The 26,383-nt window shown below is 35.8% G+C and overlaps 1 protein-coding gene across 1 annotated transcript in view; it reads left to right on the top strand.

Moving 5' to 3' along the window:
* Positions 1 to 26,383, top strand: part of CHM (CHM Rab escort protein) — a 316,852-nt gene that overhangs the window by 183,716 nt on the left and 106,753 nt on the right. Inside the window, exon 15 of the mRNA XM_082447407.1 lies at positions 728 to 25,989. Coding sequence (XP_082303533.1) covers positions 728 to 919 — 192 coding nt within the window. The 3' untranslated portion in view covers positions 920 to 25,989. The remainder of the gene's footprint in view (positions 1 to 727; positions 25,990 to 26,383) is intronic.

Below are 26,383 nucleotides of genomic sequence, written 5' to 3'. Positions count from 1 at the left end.
CATTTACTTTATTATTCTCTTACCCTGCCAGACTAAGCTCAGCTTAAATCTCAACATTTTAATTTATGTTATTATTAATAACAATGATTACAGTTTCCAAATAGAGAGGCTTACTCTCTGCCATTCTATAGGCAAGGAGAGCAAGGCTCAGAAGCTGAGTAAGCATTCCCCAGATCACATCGCTGCTAAGTGGCAGAGCCAGCATTTGGGCATGGTTATCTATTCAGTGTCCATTGTCTTGGACACTGTGTTATATTCCTCAAAGCACAGGGAGAGGAAAATTAGAAAAGCAAATAGTTGAGCAAACAGTGAAGAATTTTCTTGATTTGAACAATGACTTGTTAAACTTAGTATATGCTAAATTAGACTGTACAAATATCACAAACAGGCTCTATTAGGAAATTATATAAAGGATATTAAGGGAAATTGTATTTCTGTTGACATGTAGAATGAATGACCTTAAAATCTCAACTATTTGAGCACTTTATAAAGAGTCTTAGCAAGTACTGATATACTTGAAGGGTGGGCCTGAATGAATGTATAAATTAGAGGGAGAAAAGTCATGGAGTTCTGAAAGCAGTTTTTAGAAGGTCATGTGTGCTGTGTAAAGTTCTATAACTTAAAGAAAAATTTAAGGGTGATACTTCATTTTTTTGATAGTTCCAGAAAGGCACATACATTTTAAGTTAATGTTCAAAAACTCTTGTGCCCTTTCTTCCCTGGCCAGGCTGAAGCACTTTTCCAACAAATCTGCCCCAACGAAGACTTCTGTCCACCCCCACCAAATCCTGAAGACATTATCCTTGATGGAGACAGTTTACAACCAGAGGCTTCAGAATCCAGTGCTATACCAGAGGCCAACTCAGAGACTCCCAGGGAAAGCGCAAATCTGAGAAACCCAGAGGAGCCCTCTGAATAACGAGTATGCACCAAACTGAATAGCACATTTTGGAAAATCCTCCTAGCCTCAGAGTCCTCTTGATGGAAGAACTGTTTGAAAAATGTTACAAAGCAGCAGCCAGTTGACATGCAGAATTACCAAGAGAAACAGATGATAGAAATCCAAAAGGGAATTTTCCTTAAAAAGGACATTCCAAGACCACAAAACACTTGTAAAGCACATTGACTTGCCTGATTTAAGATACCAAACCTGTGGAATTAGCAGATAAAAATTATAAATGGATTGATTCCTAGAAATATAGCTATGTTTATGAAAGTGATCCTATGCATTGTTAATAATTCTATGGTATTAGGACAGCTTTTGCTTGCCACTTTGGATCTTTGTTTGAAAACCACATCTTCAAAATCTGCTTACATATTTCCTTTGATTATTTGAGTTATATTTTCTTTATGGGTATGAGCATCGTGACACAAATGATAAAAGCATACGTAAATATAGCTGATAAAAACTAAAGTGTCATGATCCAGGCAGGAACCTATGCTTGAAATAGAGGTTTGCTTTGTTTTCTATCTTGAGTATTGAAAATGCTAATATTAAAGTAGACATTTTTACAAACAAGTCATGAGTTCATTACTCAGTGTTTTTTTTTTCTTTTAAATGTTAGTAGTGATATTTGTATGTGAATCCTGAACACACTAGGAAGACTCAATACTGAAGAAATGGAAGGAAAGATTTGAATAGGCTCATTGGTATTTGGAAATTCTGTCTAGTCGAGTATCTGGAGCACTAGCCTAATTGTCTATGGACCTAATTTAGTCCTAGCTATGCCACCGATGATATTAAGCAAATTGTTTAACTTCTGGGCCTCAGTTTCTCCATATGTCTACTGTATGAGAATGATTTTGAAGATAAATGCAGTGCCATCCTTAGAATGGTTTTTCTGGAATAAAAGTTGTTTCAGAATTTTCTCATTGACTTGAAGGTGAATATCAAAGATCTCATGCAGCAAATAATTGTTTGCTGTCACCTCCCCCAACACAATAGATCATAGTGTTCTTATTGCATTAAGCTTTTAAAATAAAAATCTATTTCCTTAATTAGTATTTTATAGTTTAATAGAAAAGTAAACATAGTAACGTGGAATTGTGGTTTTGAATCTTGATAAGGAAAACAGTCTATAAACTCTTCATATTCCTCTTCTAGTAGGTAAACCTGAAACCACCAAGGACTCTAAATAGAATATGACAATTGGTAAACCCTAATATGCACTTAACATAAAAATATAAGGGCTGTACATAGGCAGCAAATCTAGTTACAGTGATAGTGCCTATATTAAAATCTTTCCAAATGCCAAGCTCTAATGGTTTACCTTTTTTGAGCAATAGTTTGGACTCAACAACTTATTTCAATAAATAAATACATTAAAAGTGTGTTGTCATGCAGTCTGGCCTATCTTGCTGATCAGAGAGCCATGGCTACAGTAGAAAGCACATAGTTCTTACATACTTCAGCTGCAGCAGGGCTCTGACCTCTCCAGATTTCAGAGAAGATCTTAAAGGAAGCCAGCTCTGTCAGGTCACAGCCTCATGAGAAATGGAAAGAATCAAGGAATGTAGCTCTTTCCTCACCTTTTAAACCCCCTGCGGATATAGCTGAATCCAGAAGAAAATCTTCCCAGCCTCTCAGGCTACTCCTAATCCTTCTCCCCATTGCATAGCCTCTCCCCTATCTCTTTAATCCCCTCTATCCCTTTCTTCCCCTTTTATAATGTTATACAAATCAGGGACAATAGAATCACATTATAACCTACTTTGTTATATGGATTCAGATCTATCTTAAATCATATTTCCTGAAACCCAACTGCGGCATGCGCTAAATGCACAATACATACCTATAAGCACCGGGTATTGGCTCTGCCCCGCAGTACCAGCAATATAAAAGCTTCCACTATATGAGAGTATTGAGTCTGAATACAATTGCAGTAAGCTGCACCAATTAAGATATTGTACTTTGTTATAGTCTTAGAGTTAAGGCCTCTTGATGCAGCATGCACACTTATGTAAACAGCCAATCAGGTACACCCAGAATGACTAGAAAAATACTGATAGCTTTACTACAGCTCTGTAGAACAATGAAGGAGATATTCTGTGGTCTCATGGCCCAGTCCATACTGTACCCTATTTCATCCATTAGCCAGCATCGGAATTTCTCTTCCAGGTTATTTATTAAATACTGTTGAAATGTTTAAAAGCTCCTGAATATGATTAGTGATGATTAAGATAATACACAACTGTTAAAAACCTGTTGTTAGAGAACTTTAGATATTTCCTGTTGCCTCAGAATGTAATAGAAATTATTCTAAGAGCATTCTTTTCAGCTATCTTAATTACTGCAAATACTTGTTTTCATAGCTTTAAAGGAAAACCTTTTAGTTTTGTTGTAAAACCGTAAGCCTGAAGTCATATGAATAAAATATAGATGCTGTATGTGATGCAGAAATTTCAGTAGCTAATTTTAAATTTTGAAAATAGCTATTATCAAAGAATTTTTATTCATGTGTTTAAAATGTTTATGTTATGCATGCTTCTTATTAACCAAAAATGATAATACCATTCAGTTTAGTGATCAACATGAAAACGGGTTACTAACCCTATGTTGCTACTGTATTTTTGTCTAGTTGGTATGCCTGCCCAGAAAAAGATAGATATATATGATATGTATATTACAAACATATATTTTTCTATAGGAAAACTGAGTTATAATTTCTCTGTCTTCTATGATATCTAGCTGCTCATAGGAAAATACTCATGTTAATGGTTAACTTCTGGAATAGTAGTTTCTGAGATGGGCAGCCCTTTGTGTAAAATAATGGCCACACTAATGATTAACTTCTGTCACAGCTGTAGTTCTGGAGAAGGCAGCCCTTTGTCTAAAGTCCTAAAAACCTCAAAAAAAATTTGTTGAAATTTGATTGCTAAATAGTAGTGATCCTTCAAAGCAGTTTTCTTACAAATAAGTTATTTACTGCTATTGGTATTGGATAATTTCTCTCTCAACTCTTGATTGATTTTCTTATATGCATTTCCAAAAGCATGAATATATGATTATTCATAATTTGCACACTGTAACAGTAAGTTTTCAGAGGAAATAAAGTCTGTTTTTAATGCCTTTCAGGCGTGGTATCCTATTTTTTAATATTAAAATTTTGTATATATGCCAAGAAATTAAAAATTGTCTTGGAACTGATTTATTTGTTGATACCAGTCTATTACTTAAATTCTTAGTTAATTGTCCAGCTGTATACTTGGTTTTATTTCTAGGCATCTGCCAACTGTGTCAGATCTCTGAAAAAGGCAATCAAATGATACATGGGTATGATTTACTTAGCAAACTGTTCTAGATGCCAGCATCAGATCTCATTCTGTTTGAAATCAGTGTTCTGAGGCATGGGATATGGCTTTACAATACATTACCTGCAAACTGTTTTCGCATCTCACTTAGTGTATGAGAATCTGAAACGTTTTTCTAATTTACTTGGTGAATGAGAACATGAAGTGTTTTTCTTTGTGGTCGTTGAGTCCCCAACAGCTTACTTGCAGCAGATAAGAGACTGCTGATGTTCTTTTCATGCAGAAATCATTCACTGAACTATGATTTGTTCTTGAATCAAATAATTAAAGAAGAGTGACATTTTCTGTCAATTCCAAGTGGTTTTTAAACCTTCCCAGACAGGACATATTCAAAAGATAACATCATTATTTCAAAACTGGCAATTTATCTGTGAGATTATTAATGAATCAAGTTTAAGAAAGATAAGGTTAATTGAATTTTTAAACAAGTAGCTGTATTATCCTTCAAGCACCTTGGAGTTCATAAGAGTATTTACACTTTTTTTTTTTCTTAAACAAGTGTTTTGGTATGTTTGAGTTCTCTTCTTTAATGATGGCTTTTTAAAAATGCAAGAGGTTTAACACAACATCCCAGGTCACACTTTGAAGGCCACTTTTCTTTCTATTAACATAGTTTAGGTGTGGGGCTGCAATGAGATGCCCTTCCCATACAAGTTGCCACGTCTGCTCTTTCTGGTGATGATGACTCTTAGGACCATTTGACAGGTAATCATTAGAACTTGAATCCTAGTAGACTGGAGGGTCTTTTCACCTATCACTACAGGGAGATTTATGCTGGTAACACCTATTAATGTTAATAGGACTTGCATGTGTAAATCCTCTTCCCGTCAATGAGACAGTTGACCCCTAAAAGAAATATTCTTTAGAGATGGACAACTTTCTACTCGAGAAGCATTAGTGAATTGTTCTATTCAAATTTTTCATGTGGGAAAAAATCGCAAGACTATACTAATTCAGCAGAGGATTTGTAGAGCTTGAAAAGGTGAAATAATAGCTCTTAGTTTTCTATTCATATTCTACTATATATTAGATACTATTACTCTTCATGTTATCAACATAGCATTTTTCTCTTATTTTCACTTATTTTTATTATTTTCTAATTAAAGTATAATTGACATTCAACACTATGTTAGCTCCAGGTACACAACATATGATTCAATATTTCTATACATTACAAAATGATCACCACGATAAGTCTAGTTACCATCTGTCATGATACAAAGTTATTAAAATATTGACTATATTCCCCATGCTGTACATTTCATCCCCGTGACTCATTTATTTTGTAACTGGAAATTTGTACCTCTTAATCTCCCTCACTGATTTCACTCATCCTCCCCACACTCCTCCTCCTCTCTGGCAACCACCTATTTTTCCTCTATCTATAAGTCTATTTCTGTTTGTTCATTTGTTTTGTTTTTTAGATTCCACATATAAGTGAATTAAAACAGTATTTGTATTTCCTGCCTGCCTTATTTCACTTAGCATAATACCCTCTAGGTGCAATCCCTTTCAAACCACCAATAATAGCACTTTTCACAGAACCAGAACAAATAATACAAAAATTTGTATGGAAACACAAAAGACCCCCAAATAGTCAAAACAATCTTGAGAAAGAAGAACAATGCTGTAGGTTATCACCCTCCCTGATTTCAAACTATATTACAAAGCTACTGTAATCAAAACAGCATGGTACTGGCACAAAAACAGACACATAGATCGATGGGACAGAACAGAGACCCCAGAAGTAAATCCACATTTATATGGTTAATTAATCTATAACAAAGGAGGCAAGAATATACAATGGGGAAAAGAGAGCCTCTGATAAATGATGCTGGGAAAACTGGACTGCTTTCTCACACCATATACAAAAGTAAACTAACAATGGATTAAGGACTTAAATGTAACACCTGAAAATATAAAACTCTTAGAAGACAACATAGGTAATACACTCTTTGACATCAGTCTTAGCAATATTTCTTTGGATCTGTCTCCTCAGGCAAGAAAAACAAAAGCAAACAAACAAATGAGACATCAAACGAGAAAGCTTCTGCACATCAAAGGAAACCATTGACAAAGTGAAAAGATAACCCACAGAATGGGAGAAAATATTTGCAAGTAATATGACCAACAAGAGGTTAATATCCAAAATACATAAACAGGTCATACAACTCAGTATCAAAAAGAAACCCAATTTAAAAATGGGCAGAAGACCTGAATAGATATTTTTCCAAAGAGGATATACAAATGGCCAACAAGCATATGAAAAAAATGCTCACCATTGCTAATCATCAGAGAAATGCACATCAAAACAACGAGATGTCACCTCACACCAGTCAGTATGGCTATCATCAAAAGGTCTACAAATAACAAATGTTGGTGAGCATGTGGAGAAAAGCAAACTCCAGTACATTGTTAGTAGGATTGTAAATTGGTGCAGCCACTATGGAAAACAGTATGGAGGTTCCTCAAGAAACTAAAAATAGAACTACCATATGATCCAGCAATTCCACTGCTGGGTATATATCCAAAGAAAATGAAAACACTAATTCAAAAAGATGCATGCATCCCAGTATCCATAGCAGCATTTTTACAATAGCCAAGACATGGAAGCAACCTAAGTGTCCATCAACAGAAGAAAGGACAAAGAAGATGTGGTATATATATACACAATGAAATATTACTCAGCCATAAAAAAAGAATGAAGTTCTGCCACTTGCAACAACATGGATGGACCTAGAGGGTATTATGCTTAGTGAAATAAGCCAGAGAAAGAAGTGAACAATATAATGAAAGAGAAACAGGCTCACAGATACAGAAAACAAACTAGTGGTCACCAGTGGGGAAAGGGATGGGGGGAGGGGCAAGATAGGGATATAGGAGATACAAACTACTATGTATCAATCTAAAATAGATAAGCAACAAGGATATATTGTGTGGCACAGGGAAATATAGCCATTATTTTGTAATGACTTTAAATAGAGTATAATCTATAAAAATATTGACTCACTATGTAGTACACCTGAAACTGATATATTATTGTAAATCAACTATACTTCAATTTTTTAAAAAGGCTACTCTTGGACCACAACTACTGAGCCTGTACTCTAGATCCTGCGAGCCACAAATACCAAGCCTGCACGCCACAACTACTGAAGCCCGTGTGCCCTAGAGCCTGCACACTGCAACTACTGAGCCCACGTGCTGCAACTACTGAAGCCCACGCACCTGGAGCCTGTGCTCCACAACAAGAGAAGCCACTACAATGGAGCCCACGCACCACAATGAAGAGTAGACCCTGCTCACCGCAACTAGAGAAAGCCCTCACGCAGCAACGAGGACCCAATGCAGCCAAAAATAAAAATAAATAAAAAAGTAAAACAAAAGGTCACATGTCCTTAAAAATTTTTTTTAAATAAATAAAAAGTCTACTAGTGAGTGGAGATCATGCCAGTTGTTTTTATCTAAATAGAGCTACTGATGGAACAAATAAATCAATTGAAATGTGGGCAGATTTTTAAAACCAAAGTAGTTGACACAGTAGAATTACAGTCCTCACTTCCTCAGCTCCCTCATTCAGTTGAGCACAATATCTTATTGATTTTATCTCAGAATATCTTACTGATCACAGCCTCCTCTCTATTCCCACAATCCTCTGTTCTCATTCTCTTTCAGATTAATTACTATAATTAGTTTTCCTGACGCTAGGCTCCTCATTCTATTCCAATTACCTATTGAGGCAGAAACCAGTACATGGATTCCTTCTCATGCTTACATATCATGAGAAGGGACCCACTTAGCATAATAACACGCCAAAATTATCAACAGTGAAGCCCTTGAGTGGGCATTTATTCCCAGCCTGCACCAAATGTGGAAAGGTGTAGCTTGGGACCCTGAGGTCAAGGGAGAGAGAGAGAGTAGAAAAGGAAATGACAGGTAACACGTGTAGTGCCTACTATGTACTAGGCAGTGTTCTATTAACAATTTTAACCTGAAGACAACCTGTGGGTACTATTATCATTCTCCATTTTACAGATGAGGAACTTGATGAGGAAACTAAAGCACAGAGATAAAATAACTTGTCCAAGTTCGCACAGTTAGAAAGGTTTGGATTGTTCTTCCTAATTCAGTATGCACTGAAACATGTTTGTGATCTACTACTAGTAAGATTATATTCTTTCATTGTAATGAGCTGTATCTGCCTGCCCTACTGGTGGTAGAGTTTCACCTAAAAAATAAATACAAATAAAGGCCCCGACCTTGTCATTTCTCTCCTTAAAATCCTTTCCATATTAAATACAGTCTGAACTCTTCAGCATAGCATATGAAACGAGACACTCCAAAAACCAACATGTTCCTCTTTGGCTTCATCTATCATTCTACCTCCCTCCCCACCTCACACTCTATTCTTCAGACACGACGAACTTCTCAGTATCTTCAAACTCTTTGGCCCTTTGCATATGCCATTTCTTTTTCTGGAATTTCCTGGCCTCTCTCTGCTATCACCACACCGCTTTTCCCCTGACCCTTCTTTTCTGCCTTTTAAACCCAGCTTTAATGTTACTTCAACTGCTAACACTTTGGCAACTCCAAGTGGCAAAGTTACTTTTCCCTCTGTACCGCCCCCACCAAAAACTGTTCAGAAAGCCCTTATCTCATAGAAATCTAAGTTTTCTGATTTTGTTTCTGTCTCCTAGATAGTGAGAAACTTGAGGGCAGGTGCCCTGCTATTCATCCTTGCATCTCTAACACCTAACAACACCTGTCTCATGGCCATGTATCTCCTGCATAACCCTGCTCCTCTGGCCACGGTGGTTTCTATCTAGGGTGGGGACATGCTCCTGACCCTCTTCGGAATTGGGACTCATAAAGAGTTTGACTTTCTGAGTGGTTGACCCATAACACAAAATCTCTTTAGCTATGGACAGCCATATTTTCTACCATGTGGCTAGGAAAGCAAAGACAGTTTGCAAAGAAAGAAGCAGTGATGAGACACAGAACTGCCAGATGAACCTAAAGTTGGTTTCTGAGAGCTTTCCAATTCCACAATCAAGTCCTTCCTGAGGCCCAGTATCATTCCTGCCCTTGGTTTGTTTGAGACATTCCTGTCTCATAATCAGATTTCTTTAGATGTTCCAGAAATGCATGTTAGGGCTTCCCTGGTGGCGCAGTGGTTAAGAATCCACCTGCCAGTGTAGGGGACATGGGTTCGATCTGTGGTGTGGGAAGATCCCACATGCGGCGGAGCAACTAAATCCGTGTGCCACAACTACTGAGCCTGCGCTCTAGAGCCCGTGAGCCACAAATACTGAACCTGCGTGCCACAACTACTGAAGCCCGCACACCTAGAGCCCATTCTCTGCAATAAGAGAAGCCACTGCAATGAGAAGCCCGTGCACGGCAATGAAGAGTAGCCTCTGCTCATGGCAACTAGAGAAAGCCCCCGCTCAACAACTAAGACCCTCACAGCCAAAAATAAATAAATAAAATACATAAGTTTATTTAAATCAAAAAAGAAGTGCATGTTGAATTCTGATACTTGCAAACACAAAATTTTAAATTTTTATTTTAAATAAACATGTCTGGGAAATTTCATTATTAGAACATTCCAAACCACCTCTATCTGTGTAAATATGTATGTAGGTTTGTGAATGCATTTGTGTACTGTGCAAATTTGGACTTTTACTGATTAGGAAATGTCATAAAATTTTCAGGTCCAAAGTTCCACACAGAAGGGGGAGTAAATCAAGGAAAAAAGCAAATATTATCTACACTTGAGAAGAACTGTGGCAGAGAATTATCTTGGTGATTTCTAACCACTATCAATTTATTCTGAGAAAAACCGTAGGAGAGGCAATACCCATCTAACAAGTATGTGCTGTAAAATGCAACTGTTGTTACAATGGAAGTCAACTATAGGTAGGGTACCTAAACTTAGTGCCTTTGGTACACGTGATGTGAAATTGTCCTTTTTGATTTGTATTTGTCTTAGAAATATATTTTCAAAATAATACCCTGGAATAAGACTCTTAAGGTCAAATATGGTCTAAAGTTTTGAAGAAATTCACCTTTGTTTGGTATGGAAGCTACTTGCATAATATGTAAACATTTAAGTTTTACAGATAGGTAAGTTTACAAAGCATTAGATATAAGCTAAGTTCTATACCCTAAGGAGCTTACAATTTTCAAGTCAGAAATGGGCAATGTACCAGAAAGTGGTTTCCTTTGGTTGAGCAATAGCAACAAAAAGATTTGTGCAGAACTTAAAACTGCTCTCTATTGATCTTTATTATGACTGGGAAAAATTGCCTACAGGAAAATGCCATTCCTTTTCTAAATCTGGATTTGATAATTTTAAGGACAGATAAGCTGAATCTTGAACATCATTTTGTCTTTCAGATCTTCTGAAAATAATTTTTTTTAAAATTTATTCATTTATGGCTGTGTTGGGTCTTCGTTTCTGTGCGAGGGCTTTCTCTAGTTGCGGCAAGTGGGGGCCACTCTTCATCGCGGTGAACGGGCCTCTCACTATCTCGGCCTCTCTTGTTGCGGAGAACAGGCTCCAGACGCGCAGGCTCAGCAATTGCGGCTCACGGGCCTAGTTGCTCCGCGGCATGTGGGACCCTCCCAGACCAGGGCTCGAACCCGTGTCCCCTGCATTGGCAGGCAGATTCTCAACCACTGTGCCACCAGGGAAGCCCCTGAAAATAATTTTTGACTGCTAGATTTGAGATGCTAGTCCATATTCAGACACATCCTGTTTTAAGAGGACACTCTATAAGGAGATCTAGATTTATAAAGCACAACATTTTGGAGGGTGACTGTGCCCATTACAAAGTAGTTCTTTGCTTTACCAAAGAATTCAGGCTGCTTTTAAGTAGGAGTTCCTAGGAATTCCCTGATGGTATATATCAGCGCTGCATAAGCTATTAACTTCTAGGCAGAGAGAGGTAGGGTAGAACCACTGCCAAATGAAGATTGAATTGAAAATAAAGCAATTCTAAAATGATTGTGGAAGTAAAGGAGAATATATGGATTGACAGAAGTGTGGTTTGAGGACAACTTTGCAGGAATACATGTGTGGCATAAAGTGTGTTGACTTAAAGTGAAGATTATTTGGGGACTACAGTTCCTTCCTAATAGTAGAACCCATCTATCAGATTGCCCGCAATAAGTCCATGTGAAATTGCCATTCAAAAATACCCCTTAGGACAGGGAGATCAGCTCGGTGCTTTGTGACCAGCTAGAAGGGTGGGATAGGGAGGGTGGGAGGGAGGGAGACACAAAAGGGAAGAGATATGGGGATATATGTATATGTATAACTGATTCACTTTGTTATAAAGCAGAAACTAACACACCATTGTAAAGCAATTATACTCCAATAAAAATGTTAAAAAAAAAACCCTTACACTTGATTGATATTTTTCATTAATACTACTTAACCACAATCTTCTTGAACAAAAGATTTTATGGTGGATAGTTTTTTCCCCAAGATGTCTAAGAGTAAATTGTAAAACCATGGCATTTACAATGTGGTCCAGGCATTATAAATAAGCAAATGTTGATCTTCTTCAGTAAAACCTGGGAAGTCTGCCTGTATAAGCCTACCTCACAAATGGAAAAGGGAATAATATCCCCTGGAAATGTGAAATATCATGTGTTCAATATATACTTAGAATTGAGGGAGGTAAGTGGAGCTGGGAGTGGGATCTTAAAGCTATGGCTCAGGCCATAGGATCCTAAGTAGCCTCTCCTGAGAGGGTATTGGGGTGGCTTCTGCTGGCCCCACCACATCCCTTCCTTTGTCTCCTTCACTCTCTGGGTCATCAGTAGTATGCAGGTATAGCAGCAGGAACACCTTAGCTGTATCAGTGAAAAAAAAATGTTGCCTGCCATATCAGTAAACAAAGGATGTTGCAGCCATAAAGCCATCACATTACAACCACACCAAGAGTGAGCCCTGAGGGAATTCAGGATAGAAACAGGATGCCCGGCATCAAGCAGTCAACTGCTGCATCCACCCCTGACAGTGCAACCTGAAGAGACTTGGGATGAGAAAGCACAGGATACTGGCCCTAGATAGCTGAGGTTCATATCAAAGGGATGATTTCAGTGAGCTGTGATTTTTGTATCTCTTCCCATGTACAGAAAAGCACTAAATTCCTTAACTTGAGATATCTGGTTTTCTTTCATTAACAGTAATCTTTTTTAATTTTTAATTTTATTGGAGTATAGTTGATTTACAATGTTTTGTCAGTTTCAGGTGTACAGGAAAGTGATTCAGTTATACATATACATATATTTATTCTTTTATAGATTCTTTTCTCATATAGGTTATCACAGAATATTGAGTAGAGTTCCCTGTGCTATACAGTATGTCCTTGTTGTTATCTATCTTATATACAGTAGTGTGTGTATGTTCATCCCAAGTTCCTGATTTATCCCTCTCCCCCAGGTTTCCCCTTTGGTAACCATAAGTTTGTTTTCAATATATGTAAGTCTGTTTCTGTTTTGTAAATAAGTTCATTTGTATCACTTTTTAAAATTAGATTCCACATATGAGTGATATCATATGATATTTGTCTTTCTCTGTCTAACCTACTTCACTTAGTATGATAATCTCTAGGTCCATCCATGTTGCTGCAAATGGCATTATTTCATTCTTTTTATGGCTGCATAATATTCCATTGTATATATGTACCATATCTTCCTTATCCATTCCTCTGTTGTTGGGCATTTAGGTTGCTTCCATATCTTGGCTATTGTAAATCGTGCTGCAGTGAACACTGGGGTGCATGTATACTTTCAGATTATGGTTTTCTCTGGATATATGCCCAAGAGTGGGATTGCTGGATCATATGGTAATTCTATTTTTAGTTTTTTAAGGAACCTCCACAGTGATTGTACCAATTTCCATTTCCACCAACAGTGTAGGAGGGTTCTCTTTTATCCACACCCTCTCCAGCATTATTTATTGTTTGTAGACTTTTTTGATGATGGCCATTCTGACCAGTGTGAGGTGCTACCTCATTGTAGTTTTGATTTGCATTTCTCTGATAATTAGTGACGTTGCCATCTTTTCATGTGCTTTTTGGCCGTCTGTATGTCTTCTGTGGAGAAATGTCTATTTAGACCTCCTGCCCATTTTTTGATTGGGTTGTTTTTTTTTTTTTTTTTTTGTTATTCAGCTGCATGAGCTGTTTGTATATTTTGGAGATTAATCCCTTGTCTGTTGCTTCGTTTGCAAATATTTTCTCCCATTCTGTGGGTTGTCTTTTCGTTTTGGTTATGGTTTCCTTTGCTGTGCAAAAGCTTTTAATTTAATTAGGTCCCATTTATTTATTTTTGTTTCTATTTTCATTACTCTAGGAGGTGGATCCAAAAAGATACTGCTGCAATTTATAACAGAGTGTTCTGCCTATGTTTTCCTCTAAGAGTTTTATAGTGTCTGGCCTTACATTTAGGTCTTTAATCCATTTTGAGTTTATTTTTGTGTATGGTGTTAGGGAGTGTTCTAATTTCATTCTTTTACATGTAGCTGTCCAGTTTTCCCAGCACCACTTACTGAAGAGGCTGTCTTTTCTCCATTGTATATTCTTGCCTCCTTTATCAAAAATAATGTGACCATATGTGCGTGGGTTTATCTCTGGGCTTTCTATCCTGTTCCATTGATCTATATTTCTGTTTTTGTGCCAGTACCATACTGTCTTGATTACTGTAGCTTTGTAGTATAGTCTGAAGTCAGGGAGTCTGATTCCTCCAGCTCTGTTTTTCTTTCTCAGGATTGCTTTGGCTATTCAGAGTCTTTTGTGTTTCCATACAAATTTTAGAACTTTTTGTTCTAGTTCTGTGAAAAATGCCATTGGTAATTTGATAGGGATTGCATTGAATATGTAGATTGCCTTGGGTAGTATAGTCATTTTCACAATATTGATTCTTCCAATCCAAGAACATGGTATATCTTTCCATCTAATTAGAGTAATCTTCTGATGTTCCGACTACCTGGTCTTTATTGCAAAAACTCCTATATATCCTGGCTCCTCCCTTACCTTACCTCTTCAGAGCAGTCTCTAAGAGCTATCTGAGTTGCTGTGTCCTGGACTTAAGTCCTCAGTTTTGTCTGCTGAATAAAACATAATTCTCAGCTTTTAAGTTGTGAATTTTTTTCCAGTGACAGCAGGATATAGCAGATCATGATGGTGAGCCATCCAGTCCACTCACACCCCCATTTCAGCTCTATTTCAGTATTATACCCCTAAGGGAAATTATACTCTTTTATTAAATATGAATATGGAAAGAAAACTCCACAAGAAATAGTTGCAAAACATTTATCCAGAAAAAAGATTTCTGAACATCTCCAATATACAAGGCCAAAGACTTGGGAATGAGGCTTGACCATATAGTAGAAAGAAGAAACAATGGCTAAAATGAATGAGCTGGAGGAAATCATAAGAGATCATTTACTTCTAGTCCAATCTCCTCATTCTGTAACTGAGGCCAAGAGAGAGGAAGAAACTTGTCCAAAATCCTTAAAAGCTAGAAAAACAGGACAATTTACTATTTAAGAATTGAGTTTGGAATCAGAGAGACTTGGATTTTTCATGTTTCTAATGTTTATTTTCATTATAGTTACCATGAATCCATTAGAGTACAGAGAGACCTGGATTTTGAATCCTGGTTCCTCCACTTATTAACTGTAACACTTGGAAAACTATTCCTTCCTCTCTAGTTATCCATTTTCTTGTTTGTTCAATGGGAGTGATGATAGTACCTATTGCATTGGACTTTTGTAAGAATGAATATGAGAAAATCCATGTGAAGCCCTCAACAAAGTGCCTGACACATAAAAAAGCCCTCAATAAGAGGCAACATTGCTGTTACATGATTAAGGACAGAGCCAGGATTACGACCGGGGTTTCCTAATTGTCAGGTCACTGTTCTCTTCACCATGACTGCAACAGCAGATATGCTAGAGAATTTTTAGTAAACTTGAACGTATATTTTCTAGTTGTACCCCATTAATCAGACCACAGTCACTCTCATTACTGGCTATTAGTGGTTTTAGATATTTTAACCTACAAGATGAAAAGTGACATCTATAATTCCATTAAAAGAGGCAATTAAATGTAAATATTCAGTTTTAATCCCAAGAGAAACAGTACAATATACTCTCCAAGTTATAATTTATCAAGTAAACTGTTTCTGAATACCTAAAATTTAGTCATGAGACACAGGAAATTCAGGAGGCATGTGAAATTCAAGCTTTTGTTGTTGGAAAAGATTTGTTATGGATTCCACCACTAGCTTTATTTACAGGCTTTTTGCCCATATTCTAATAGTGATTGGTGTATCACAGGCTGAAATGGAAACTTCATGGAAATATTGTAAATCTCTGCGGCAATTGGGACTTAGAACTTGACAAGGAAGATCCAAACAGATGCAGCGGCTGTCTGCATAGGAGGTCTGATCAAAGGGAACTGGCATAGAAAGCACTACTTGTGCCATAACTTGAACAGACAATAAATATTCGACTAACAATCCTATTTGTGGTAAGAAAATCTACTTGGATGCATATCAAGAACGTGGTATATATTTAAATAAAGTTTTGTAACAAGAGTCATTGACTTGTTTTTCTGTTCATGATGCAGTCCAGACCAAAAGAACATTTTGCAGGTATTTTCTATAAAATCCTCAACCTCTGCATAGAAAGTTCTTTGAAAAATATCTCAGTTCAATCACAGTGACGGGCACTCTTTCCCTTCTGCTTCTTCAAATATCAAAATACCTGTTTTGATATTGCTCTGTATGAGCAATGTTGATGTTACATACACAAAAGTTAATGCTTCTGCAGCAATGAAAATAAAGTCTTAATAGAACATAAAATAATATGGACTATATATGAACAAGGGATCTGGGAAAGTGTCTGAAATGTAGTAAGCCCTATAAATGTTTTATAAGTAAATAAATAGGTAATTAATGTCATGGGGAAAAGTCCACAATATATGGTTAAACAAAAAAAAGCAAGTTACAGCTGTACACCTGAAACTAACATAACATTGTAAATCAACTATACTTTAAAAATTTTTTTAATTTAAAAAAAGCAAGCTACAGAAACAACATATCTAGCATGATCCCATTTTGTGTAAAAAAGAGACGGAAGTCTACATGCATATGTGTGTTTGTGCGAACTCTAGAAGAATGCACACAAAATGGTGACATTATTTTTGAATTGTGTGATTATATGAATAATCTTTTCCCTTTATACTTCTTTGAATTTTCTACATTTTTGACATATTCATTCATCAGCACTTCTAATATCGCTCCTCACCAGATGTGAAACTGTTGTTTGCTGTGTTCTTTCAGATATTTTTCTGTGCATGCACACATACACACACAGACACACTGAGTATAGGGTACGCGATCATTCAAAAAAAATTTTAAAACATAAATTGGCTCATGTTATAGTTCTGTAACTGGCTTTTTACAAAACAATATATCTTAGACATCATAAAATACCAATACATAAAAATTTGCTTCCCCCTTTTAATTGTTGAATAATGTTCCATGGTATGAAATTCATTTAACCAGTCATTATTAATGAACATTTAGGTGTTTCCAGTTTTATTGCTATTGCAAGCAATGATTCAATGAATATTTCATACACATATCTCTGTTCACATGTATATTTCTGACGAGTAGATTCTTAAAGATTGAATTCCTGGGTTAAAGAATCTGTACATTTAAAATTTTGATAGAAACTGCCAAATGGTACTCCAAAAAGACTTTATCAATTTACACTCTCATTCGTACTGGAAGTTATTATTCTTTTACTGTCTGCCAATCTGATGGGCCAAAACATGGCATCATATTGCTATACTTTGCATTTCCCTGATTACTTATGCATGTGAGCATGTTTATTGGTGATTTTGAATGACCCCCTCTGTGATTTACCAATCCATGCCCTTGCCACTATTATGATTTGTTAGCAGTTCTTTTTATATTCTGAATACTAATTTTTTGTTATATATGTTGTAAATATTTTCCCCCAATTCTGCGTTTTAATATTGTTTATGGGGTGATTTGCTACATAGAAAATTTAAATTTCGATGTAGTCAAATCACTCAGTATTTTCCTTTATGGCTTCTGGTCTTTGCATCTTGTTTAGGAAAGTCTTCCCCAAATTGATATTATGAAAATAAGCCCTATATGTTGTTCAAATACTGTTACGGTATTGTTTAACCTTTAGCTCTTTAATCCACCTACCTAAAATTTAGTCTAGGTAATTATGTGACATAAAAATCTATTATAACTTTTTATATATGAATATCCAATTGACCTAACACTGTTTATTGCCTAGTTCATCCCTTTCATACTAATTTGAACTACTATCATTATCAAATATTAGATTCCTATTCTGGATTCTATTCAGTTTCATTGATATTCTTGTTTATTCCTATGATAATACTACACTGTTTTAATTCCTATAATTTTCTGTAACATGTTTTGATACCTATTAGAGTCAGCCCCTCCCCCTCATTTTTTTCTTCAAAATTGTCTTAGCTATTCTAGGCCCTTTGGTTTTTCATAAAAATTTTGGAATCAACTCGTGAAGTTCCATACATAAACACACATAAAGCTTTGTTATGATTTTGATTGGAATTTCATCCAATCCTATCCCACCTTCCCATCCATGAACGTGGTATATCACTCCATTTATTTAGTTTTTCCTTATGCTTTTCAATAATCTTATACTTGTTGGCAGAGACTGATAATGATCACCAAATATCCATGTTCAGCTCTACATTTCCCAACCTCCCTTGAAGATAAGTTAGGATGATAGGGCAATTAAGAGCTAGTTGTCCTCCTCCATTCCTTTTCTCCCTTTTCCATCACTAATAGACCACATGTTACAGATGGCCTTGTCACAAGTTGGAAGCTTCCAGGAATGCTGAGTCATCTCTTGAAAGAAAGCTGTGCCAGAGGGCCACCTGACTCAGAAAAACTGTAATTAAGTTATAAGAACTAAATAAGTTATAAGAAATAGCTCTGTGTTGTATTACAACATGGAGATTTCAGGGATTATGTGTCACCACGGCATAGCCTAGCATTACCCTGACTAATTCAAAGATCTTGCCTATCTTTTATTTATTCCAAGATGTCTTACAGTGTTTTTGTTTGTTTTCTGTATAAGTTTGTATGCAACATAATGATTTGACCTATATACATAATGAAATGATAATCACAGTAAATTTAGTGAACATCCATCATCTCATATAGATACAAAATGAAAGAAAAAAATAGTTTTCCTTGTGATGAGAACTCTTGGGATTTACTCTCTTAACAACTTTCATATATAATATACAGCACTGTTAATTATATTTATGATGTTGTGCATTACATCCTTAGTACTTATTTATCTTATAACTGGAAGATTTTACCTTTTCACTACCTGCATCCAATTCCCCCTCCCCCACCCATCTTCCTCTGGTAACCACAAATCTGATCTCTTTTTCTATGAGTTTGTTTGTTTGTTTGTTTTAGAAGTATAATTGACCTATAACACTATGTTAGTTCCTGGTGCACAACATAGTGATTCATTATTTCTATATATTCCAAAATGATCACCACAATACCTCTAGTTATCAAAGATATTACATTATTATTGATCATATTCTCCATACTGTACATTTCATACTCTGACTCATTTATTTTGTAACTGGAGGTTTGTTCCTCTTAATCTCCCTCACTTATTTCTCTCCTCCTCTCACCCTCACTTCCCTCTGGCAACCATCTGTTTGTTCACTGTATCTATGACTATTTTTGTTTTGTTTGTTTATTTGTTTTGTTTATTAGATTCCATATATAAGTGAAATCATATGGTATTTGTCTTTCTTTGTCTGAATTATTTCACTTAGCATAATACCCTGTAGGTCTATCCGTGTTGTTGCAAATGGCAAGATTTTATTCTTTTTTATAGCTCAATAATATTCCATTATATATATTTATACACCACACCTTCTTTATCTATTCACATATCCATGGACACTTAAGCTGATTCCCTATCTTGGCTATTGTAAATAATACTGCAGTGAACATAGAGTTGCATATATCTTCAAATTAGTGTTTGCATTCTCTTCAGATAAATACCCAGAAGTGGAATTGCTGGATCATATGGTAGTTCTATATTTAATTTTTTGAGGAACCACCATACTTTTTTCTATAGTGGCTGCACCAATTTATATTCCCACCAAAAGTGCATGAGGGTTCCCTTTTCTCCACATCCTCGCCAACAATTGTTATTTATGGTCTTTTTTCACTTTTTTTCTTAAAGTATATTTGATTTACAATATTATGTCAGTTTCAGGTGTACAGCATAGTGATTCAGTATTTTCTGCACATACTCCATTCTAGCTTATTTCAAGATAATGGCTCTAATTCTCTGTGCTATACAGTATATCCTTGTTGCCTATCTATTTTATATATAGTAGTTTGTATCTGTTAATCCAATACCCAAATTTGTCCCTCTCCTCTTCCCTTTCCTCTTTGTTAACCACAAGTTTGTTTTCTATATCTGTGAGTGTGTTTCTGATTTGCATATACATTCATTTGGATTATTTTTTAGATTCCACATATAAGTGATATCATACAGTATTTGTCTTTCTCCATCTGACTTATTTAAATAAGCATAATATTCTCTAGGTCCATCCATGTTGCTGCAAATGGCATTATTTCATTCTTTTTTTATGGCTGAGTAATAGTCCATGTGTATATATACCACATCTTCTTAATCCAAACATCTGTTGATGGGCATTTGGATTGCTTCCATGTCTTGGCTATTGTAAATAGTGCAGCTATGAATATTGGGGTACATGTATCTTTTCAAATTAGTGTTTCCGTTTTTTCCAGTTATATACCCAGGGATGCAATTGCTGGATGATATGGTAGTTCTATTTTTAGTTTTTGAGGAACCTCCATACTGTTTTCCATAGTGGCTGCACCAATTTACATTCCCACCAACAGTGCACAAGGGTTCCATTTTCCCCACATCCTCACCAACAACTGTTTTTTATAGTCTTTTTGATAATAGCCATTCTGACAGGTGTGAGGTGATATCTCATTGTGGTTTCAATTTGCATGTTCCTGTTGAATAGTGATGAGCATCTTTTCATGTGTCTGTCGGCCATCTGTATGTCTTCTTTGAAAAAATGTCTATTCAGATACTCTGCCCATTTTTTAATTGGGTTATTTGTTTTTTTGATGTTGAGTTGTATGAGTTCCTTGTGTATTTTGGATATTAACCCTTTATTGGATATATCATTTTCAAATATTTTCTCCCATTCAGTAATCTGCATTTTTATTTTGTTGACAGTTTCCTTCACTGTGCAAAAACCTTTTCATTTGATGTAATCCCATTTGTTTATTTTTGCTTTTGTTTCCATTGCCTGAGGAGGCATATTCAAAAAAAAATATTTCTAAGACTGATGTCAAAGAGTGTACTGCCTATGTTTTCTTCTAGAAGTTTTATGGTTTCAGGTCTCATATTTGTCTTAATCCATTTTGAGTTTATTTTTTATATGGTGTAAGAAAGTAGTCCAGTTTGATTGTTTTGCATGTAGCTATCCAGTTTTCCCAACGTCATTTATTGAAGAGGCTGTCTTTTCCCCATTGTATATTCTTACCTCCTTTGTTGCAGATTAATTTACCATATAAGAGTGGGTTTATTTATGGAATCTCTATTTGATTCCATTGATCTAGGTGTCTGTTTATCTGTTTCTGTGCCAGTACCATACTGTTTTGGTTGCTGTAGCTTTGTAGTGTAGTCTGAAGTCTGTGAGGGTGATAGCTCCAGTTTTGTTTTGTTTTTTTTTCTCAAGATTGCTTTGGCTATTTGGGGTCTTTTGTGTTTGTCACCAAATTCTTGTGATTCTATTTCTTAAATTTCTCTTTAATATGTCTCTTCCTTTAGATCCCACTGTCACTGCTCTTGTTCAAAACATCATCACCTCTCACCTGGACCCCCTGCACTATTCTAAGTGAACTGGTCTGCTTGCCTCCACTTTTGGTTCCCTACAATCCTTTTAACACAGTGCTACCTGGACAACCTTTCCAAAATGCAAATATAATCACATCATTCCTCTGCTTGAAATATTTTAATGTCTTTCTAATCTCTACCCCTACCCTTCTGCAGTCTGTGCTCTAATCATTCAAAATTATTTGCAGTTCATTGAAGGTGCCATGATCTCTCTTGCCTGTGCATTTGCACATGCCACTCCTACTTTCTTGAATGTCTTTCTTTGCCTGGATATCTCCTACATTAAGCTGTTTCTTAGATATTACCTCTCCTCAAAGTCTTCCCTGTCATCCTCAGTCCAGGTTAAAGGATATTCGCTATACTTCTATGACATTGCTTAGCATTGTCATTGCAGACAGAACTGTCTGCCTAATAGACTGATGAACTCTTTGAGAACAGAGACTCTGTCATCTCAGTGTTTCTGAATTATATTTTCTTACGTCTTTAGTTTTGTGTGTTTTAGAATAATATATCTATTCTTCTCAGCAAAACTTCAGTTCTAGGTTTTCTCCAAATCTTGCACCCTACAACAATTCTTCTGTGGCAACACAAAATAATTTAAAAATTACCACTCTCCATTGACATATATACACTACCAAATGTAAAATAGCTAGTGGGAAGCAGCTGCATAGCACAGGGAAATCACCTCAGTGTTTTGTGCCCACCTAGAGGGGTGGGATAGGGAGGGTGGGAGGGAGGCACAAGAGGGAGGGGATGTAGGGATATATGTATATGTATAGCTGATTCACTTTGTTATACAGCAGAAACTAACACAACATTGTAAAACAATTATACTCCAATAAAGATGTTAAAAAAAATTTCCACTCTCTGAAACAAGCTACTCAAAATCAGAGTAGATGTCCTTTCCTGGAATGAGGAAGAGAAAATGTCTACAAACTGAGAGAACAAACCCAAATTAGTATCTCAATAAATGACAGAGTAAAAGATGCTACTTTAGGAGCAATAGACTGCTGCTACTAGAAAAAGCCTTGAGAGTTTCTCGGTTTTGTCTTCTTTCTTTGCCTAAAGCAGGTCAAAATTCTCCACTGTTTTTTCTAAAGTACAGAACACACTTGGTATTAATTAAAAAAAATTGTACATTGGGAATTTTAAGTTCAAAATTGAGTAAGTGCTTATAACAAAATAAAGAAAATTTTGCTAAATTAAAATAATAGGAGTAGAAATAAAGTTTAGGCTATATAGGGGTTGGTTATAGAAACACCTAACATAACAAATTTTAATCAGGAAATCATTGAATTTTAGAGCTAAAAAGATCTCCTTTTTAGATAAGGAACTATCTCAACATTGGTATGGTGGCAAAAAAAAAAAAATTACTGTGTATACACTTGTAATTTGTAAAAATACAGGATTCAAACTCCCACTCATTTTGCCAGCAAGGAAATGTCTACTTATTCTGCTTCCTGAAGCTGCCATATAGTTTAGATTGGTAGGCTTTCAGGAGAAGATAGCTCTTAAAATTGATCATCAGCGAAAGTACTTCCAAATTCCAATTGAAGCTTTCAGCATGGACCCAAGTTGAATTGGGTCAGTGAGCTGAGGGCAGTATGTCACAAATGCTGCTCTCATCCTATTTGAACATGCTGAGAGACAGCTATGATATGCCTGCTGAAATGGAGGTTTTGATTTCTGGACAATCTCAATGTGATAGCAAGACAAAGGTCAGAGAAAATGTTTAACAATTAAATAAATGAGGTCAATAGGAAAAACACAACAAGCAAAGCAATCATCTGTTTAGAATGAAAAATGTGTGTTTTTAAAGCCAAGTTTAACTTTTATTAGTTAGATTTTATAATAATAAGACTAATAATTAGCTATTACTTAACACTTACATAGCACATACACTGTAACAGACATTTTTTTAGATGCTTCATATACATTAATTCAAATCAATGAAGTAGACACTATTATTTTCCCCATTTTTATAGATGAGGAAACTGAGACATAGACAGATTAAATAACTTGCCCAATATCAATACAACTAAGTGACAAAGCCACAGTTTGAACTCAGGCAATCTGGTTCCAAAGCCAGGACAATTAAAATATGTGTGGATCTGGTACTTTGGATTGGGGGAGATAATTTGAATTTTATAAAATCAACAGATAAATCTAAATGCAGAGTACCCACACTCCCTGCCCCCTTTCCTCTACCACCCTGGTATTGTTCCTTTCATTTGGTGGTAGTTCAGTGGATTAAACTAAAAAGAGAGAGCCGTAGTCAAATGCTTGATTTTGATGCAAATCTCTTTCACTTATTTAAACGCAACATACTGGACAATTTTAGTAGCTCAGTTTCTGTAGATTTTTTTACCCATCAACTTTAGATTAGAAATGCCATGATAGCTATCTATAACCTCACTGTGGAAGAGTTTTCTTATTTGACCTCCATTAAGAGAAAGTAACATATTTCATATTTAGAATCTTCCAGTCTAATAATGTAGGCTGCTGAGAAAGAGGTTTATGGGTACAGTTTTCACTAGCATAGTGTAGTGCAGAGTATACTACACCATCAAATAAATGAATGCCCAGTCTAATATTTCAACAAAATTAAATGAGTCTCATCTTCAGTGGGCCACCTTGCCCATGAAAACTGGGCCCTAACAGTAAAACTGGATCAATCAGGCCCAGGTTGCTTGCTAAGGAGGCTGGATTATATCTAGGAATTGAGAGACAGATCACATCCCTTGTTACCTAATGCAAGAGATATGGCACTGTTCAATTCTTAAAAAGATACTGGGAAGTGAGCAAAAGAATTAAATGTGAGCTAAGTGACACTAATTAAGCTTAATTGGTGGTGTCAAGCATATGAAGATCATATTTTCCAAAGGCTTTAAACTTTAATCTGATATAATACGGTAATAGAATGCAACCAGTGGTACCTGTGTATCCTTGAAAGTGTATAATCTCACTATGCAACTCAAACTATTTCTTCTGCCTGATTTAATTATACAGCATGGTTGACAAAACTCAGTGCAAACAATCATTTCTAATGCCTTCTGAAGAGAATACCTGAGCCCAGGTACCTAAATGCTGCCAGAACAGTGATAAATGGCCAAATCACCTTCTTCTGACATGAATAGCAGCACTGATTCAAGAGTGTGAAGTGTTGTTTAGCAGAGGAAGCAGTGAGTGTTAATGATATGCTGTAAATATGTGTTGGAAAAAATACTGAGGACAGGTGCAAACAATTTTCTGTGTGGAAAATCAAATATAACTGTAATGATAAGTGATAGAACAGCAGATGTTTCCCAGAACAAGCACCACTTCCATCACTAATGCTTTCCTTATTTTTTAAGCTACATTCATTGACCCACAGAAACTTTGTTTTGTTTGGGGTTTAATAAAAACAGAAGTAATTAAAGTGTAATACAAAATGACATTTTATTGAAATATGTTTTATTTCTATACATGATTTGCTAGCAGAGGGAAAACTGCTTTATTCTTTAATTAGGTCCAAATGCTAATGTCATTATATTCTTGATTGATAAAGGTTTGAGCTTTCCTGTTTATGACCAAGTGATGAATAAAGTTATGTTATTCTTACACTACAATAGTTATGACTATGAAATACATATTTTAGGTTTTAAAAAAAGTATTCATTTATATTTGAAATGAACTGACATTATTATGAGAATGAATGCCATTGAGTCTCATATATTTTTCTATTATTAGGAACATGCAAAAGATTTAAGCTCACAAACATAAATGTCCTTATTTACAGACCACTGGATCTATAAGAAGGGAGGGAGAACCAAGGGAAATGGAGAAAGGCACGTGGATATATAAATGTATAGCTGCAGATGACATGATACTATACATAGAGAATCCTAAAGATGCCATCAGCAAACTACTAGAGCTAATCAATGAATTTGGTAAAGTTGCAGGATACAAAATTAATGCACAGATATCTCTTGCATTCCTATACACTAACAATGAAAGAACAGAAAGAGAAATCAAGGAAAGAATCCCATTTACCATCACATCAAAAGACTAAAATACCTAGGAATAAACCTACCTACGGAGGCAAAAGACCTCTATTCAGAAAATTGTAAGATACTGATGAAAGAACTCAAAGATGGCACAAACAGATGGAAATATATACCATATTCAAGGACTGGAAGAATCAATATTTTCAAAATGACTATACTACTCAAAGCAATCTACACATTCAATGCAATCCCTATGAAATTACCAATAGCACTGTAGAAGAAAATATTTCACAATTTGTATGGAAACACAGAAGACCCCGAATAGCCAAAGCAATCTTGAGAAAGAAAAATGGAGCTGGAGGAATCAGGCTCCTGGACTTCAGACTATACTACAAAGCTACAGTCATCAAGACAGTATGGTACTGGCACAAAAACAGAAATATAGATCAATGGAACAGGATAGAAAGCCCAGAGATAAACCCACACACATATGGTCACCTTATTTTTGTTAAAGGAGGCAAGAATATACAATGGATAAAAGATAGCCTCTTCAATAAGTGGTGCTGGGAAAACTGGACAACTACATGTAAAAGAATGAAATTAGAACACTCCCTAACACCATACACAAAAATAAACTCAAAATGGATTAAAGACCTAAGCGTAAGGCCAGACACTATCAAACTCTTAGAGGAAAACATAGGCAGAACACTCTATGACATAAATCACAGCAAGATCCTTTTTGACCCACCTCCTGGAGAAATGGAAATAAAAACAAAAATAAGCAAATGGGACCTAATGAAACTTAAAAGCTTTTGCACAGCAAAGGAAACCATAAACAAGACCAAAAGACAGACTTCAGAATGGGAGAAAATATTTGCAAATGAAGCAACTGACAAAGGATTAATGTCCAAAATATACATGCAGCTCATGCAGATCACTATCAAAAAAACAAACAACCCAATCCAAAAATGGGCAGAAGGCCTAAATAGACATTTCTCCAAAGAAGTGATATGGATGGTCAAAAGCCACATGAAAAGATGCTCAAAATCACTAA

The sequence above is a fragment of the Balaenoptera physalus genome (assembly GCF_965194825.1).
Source record: "Balaenoptera physalus genome assembly, chromosome: X".
NCBI lineage: Eukaryota > Metazoa > Chordata > Mammalia > Artiodactyla > Balaenopteridae > Balaenoptera > Balaenoptera physalus.
This window is presented reverse-complemented; position numbering and strand designations above follow the sequence as displayed.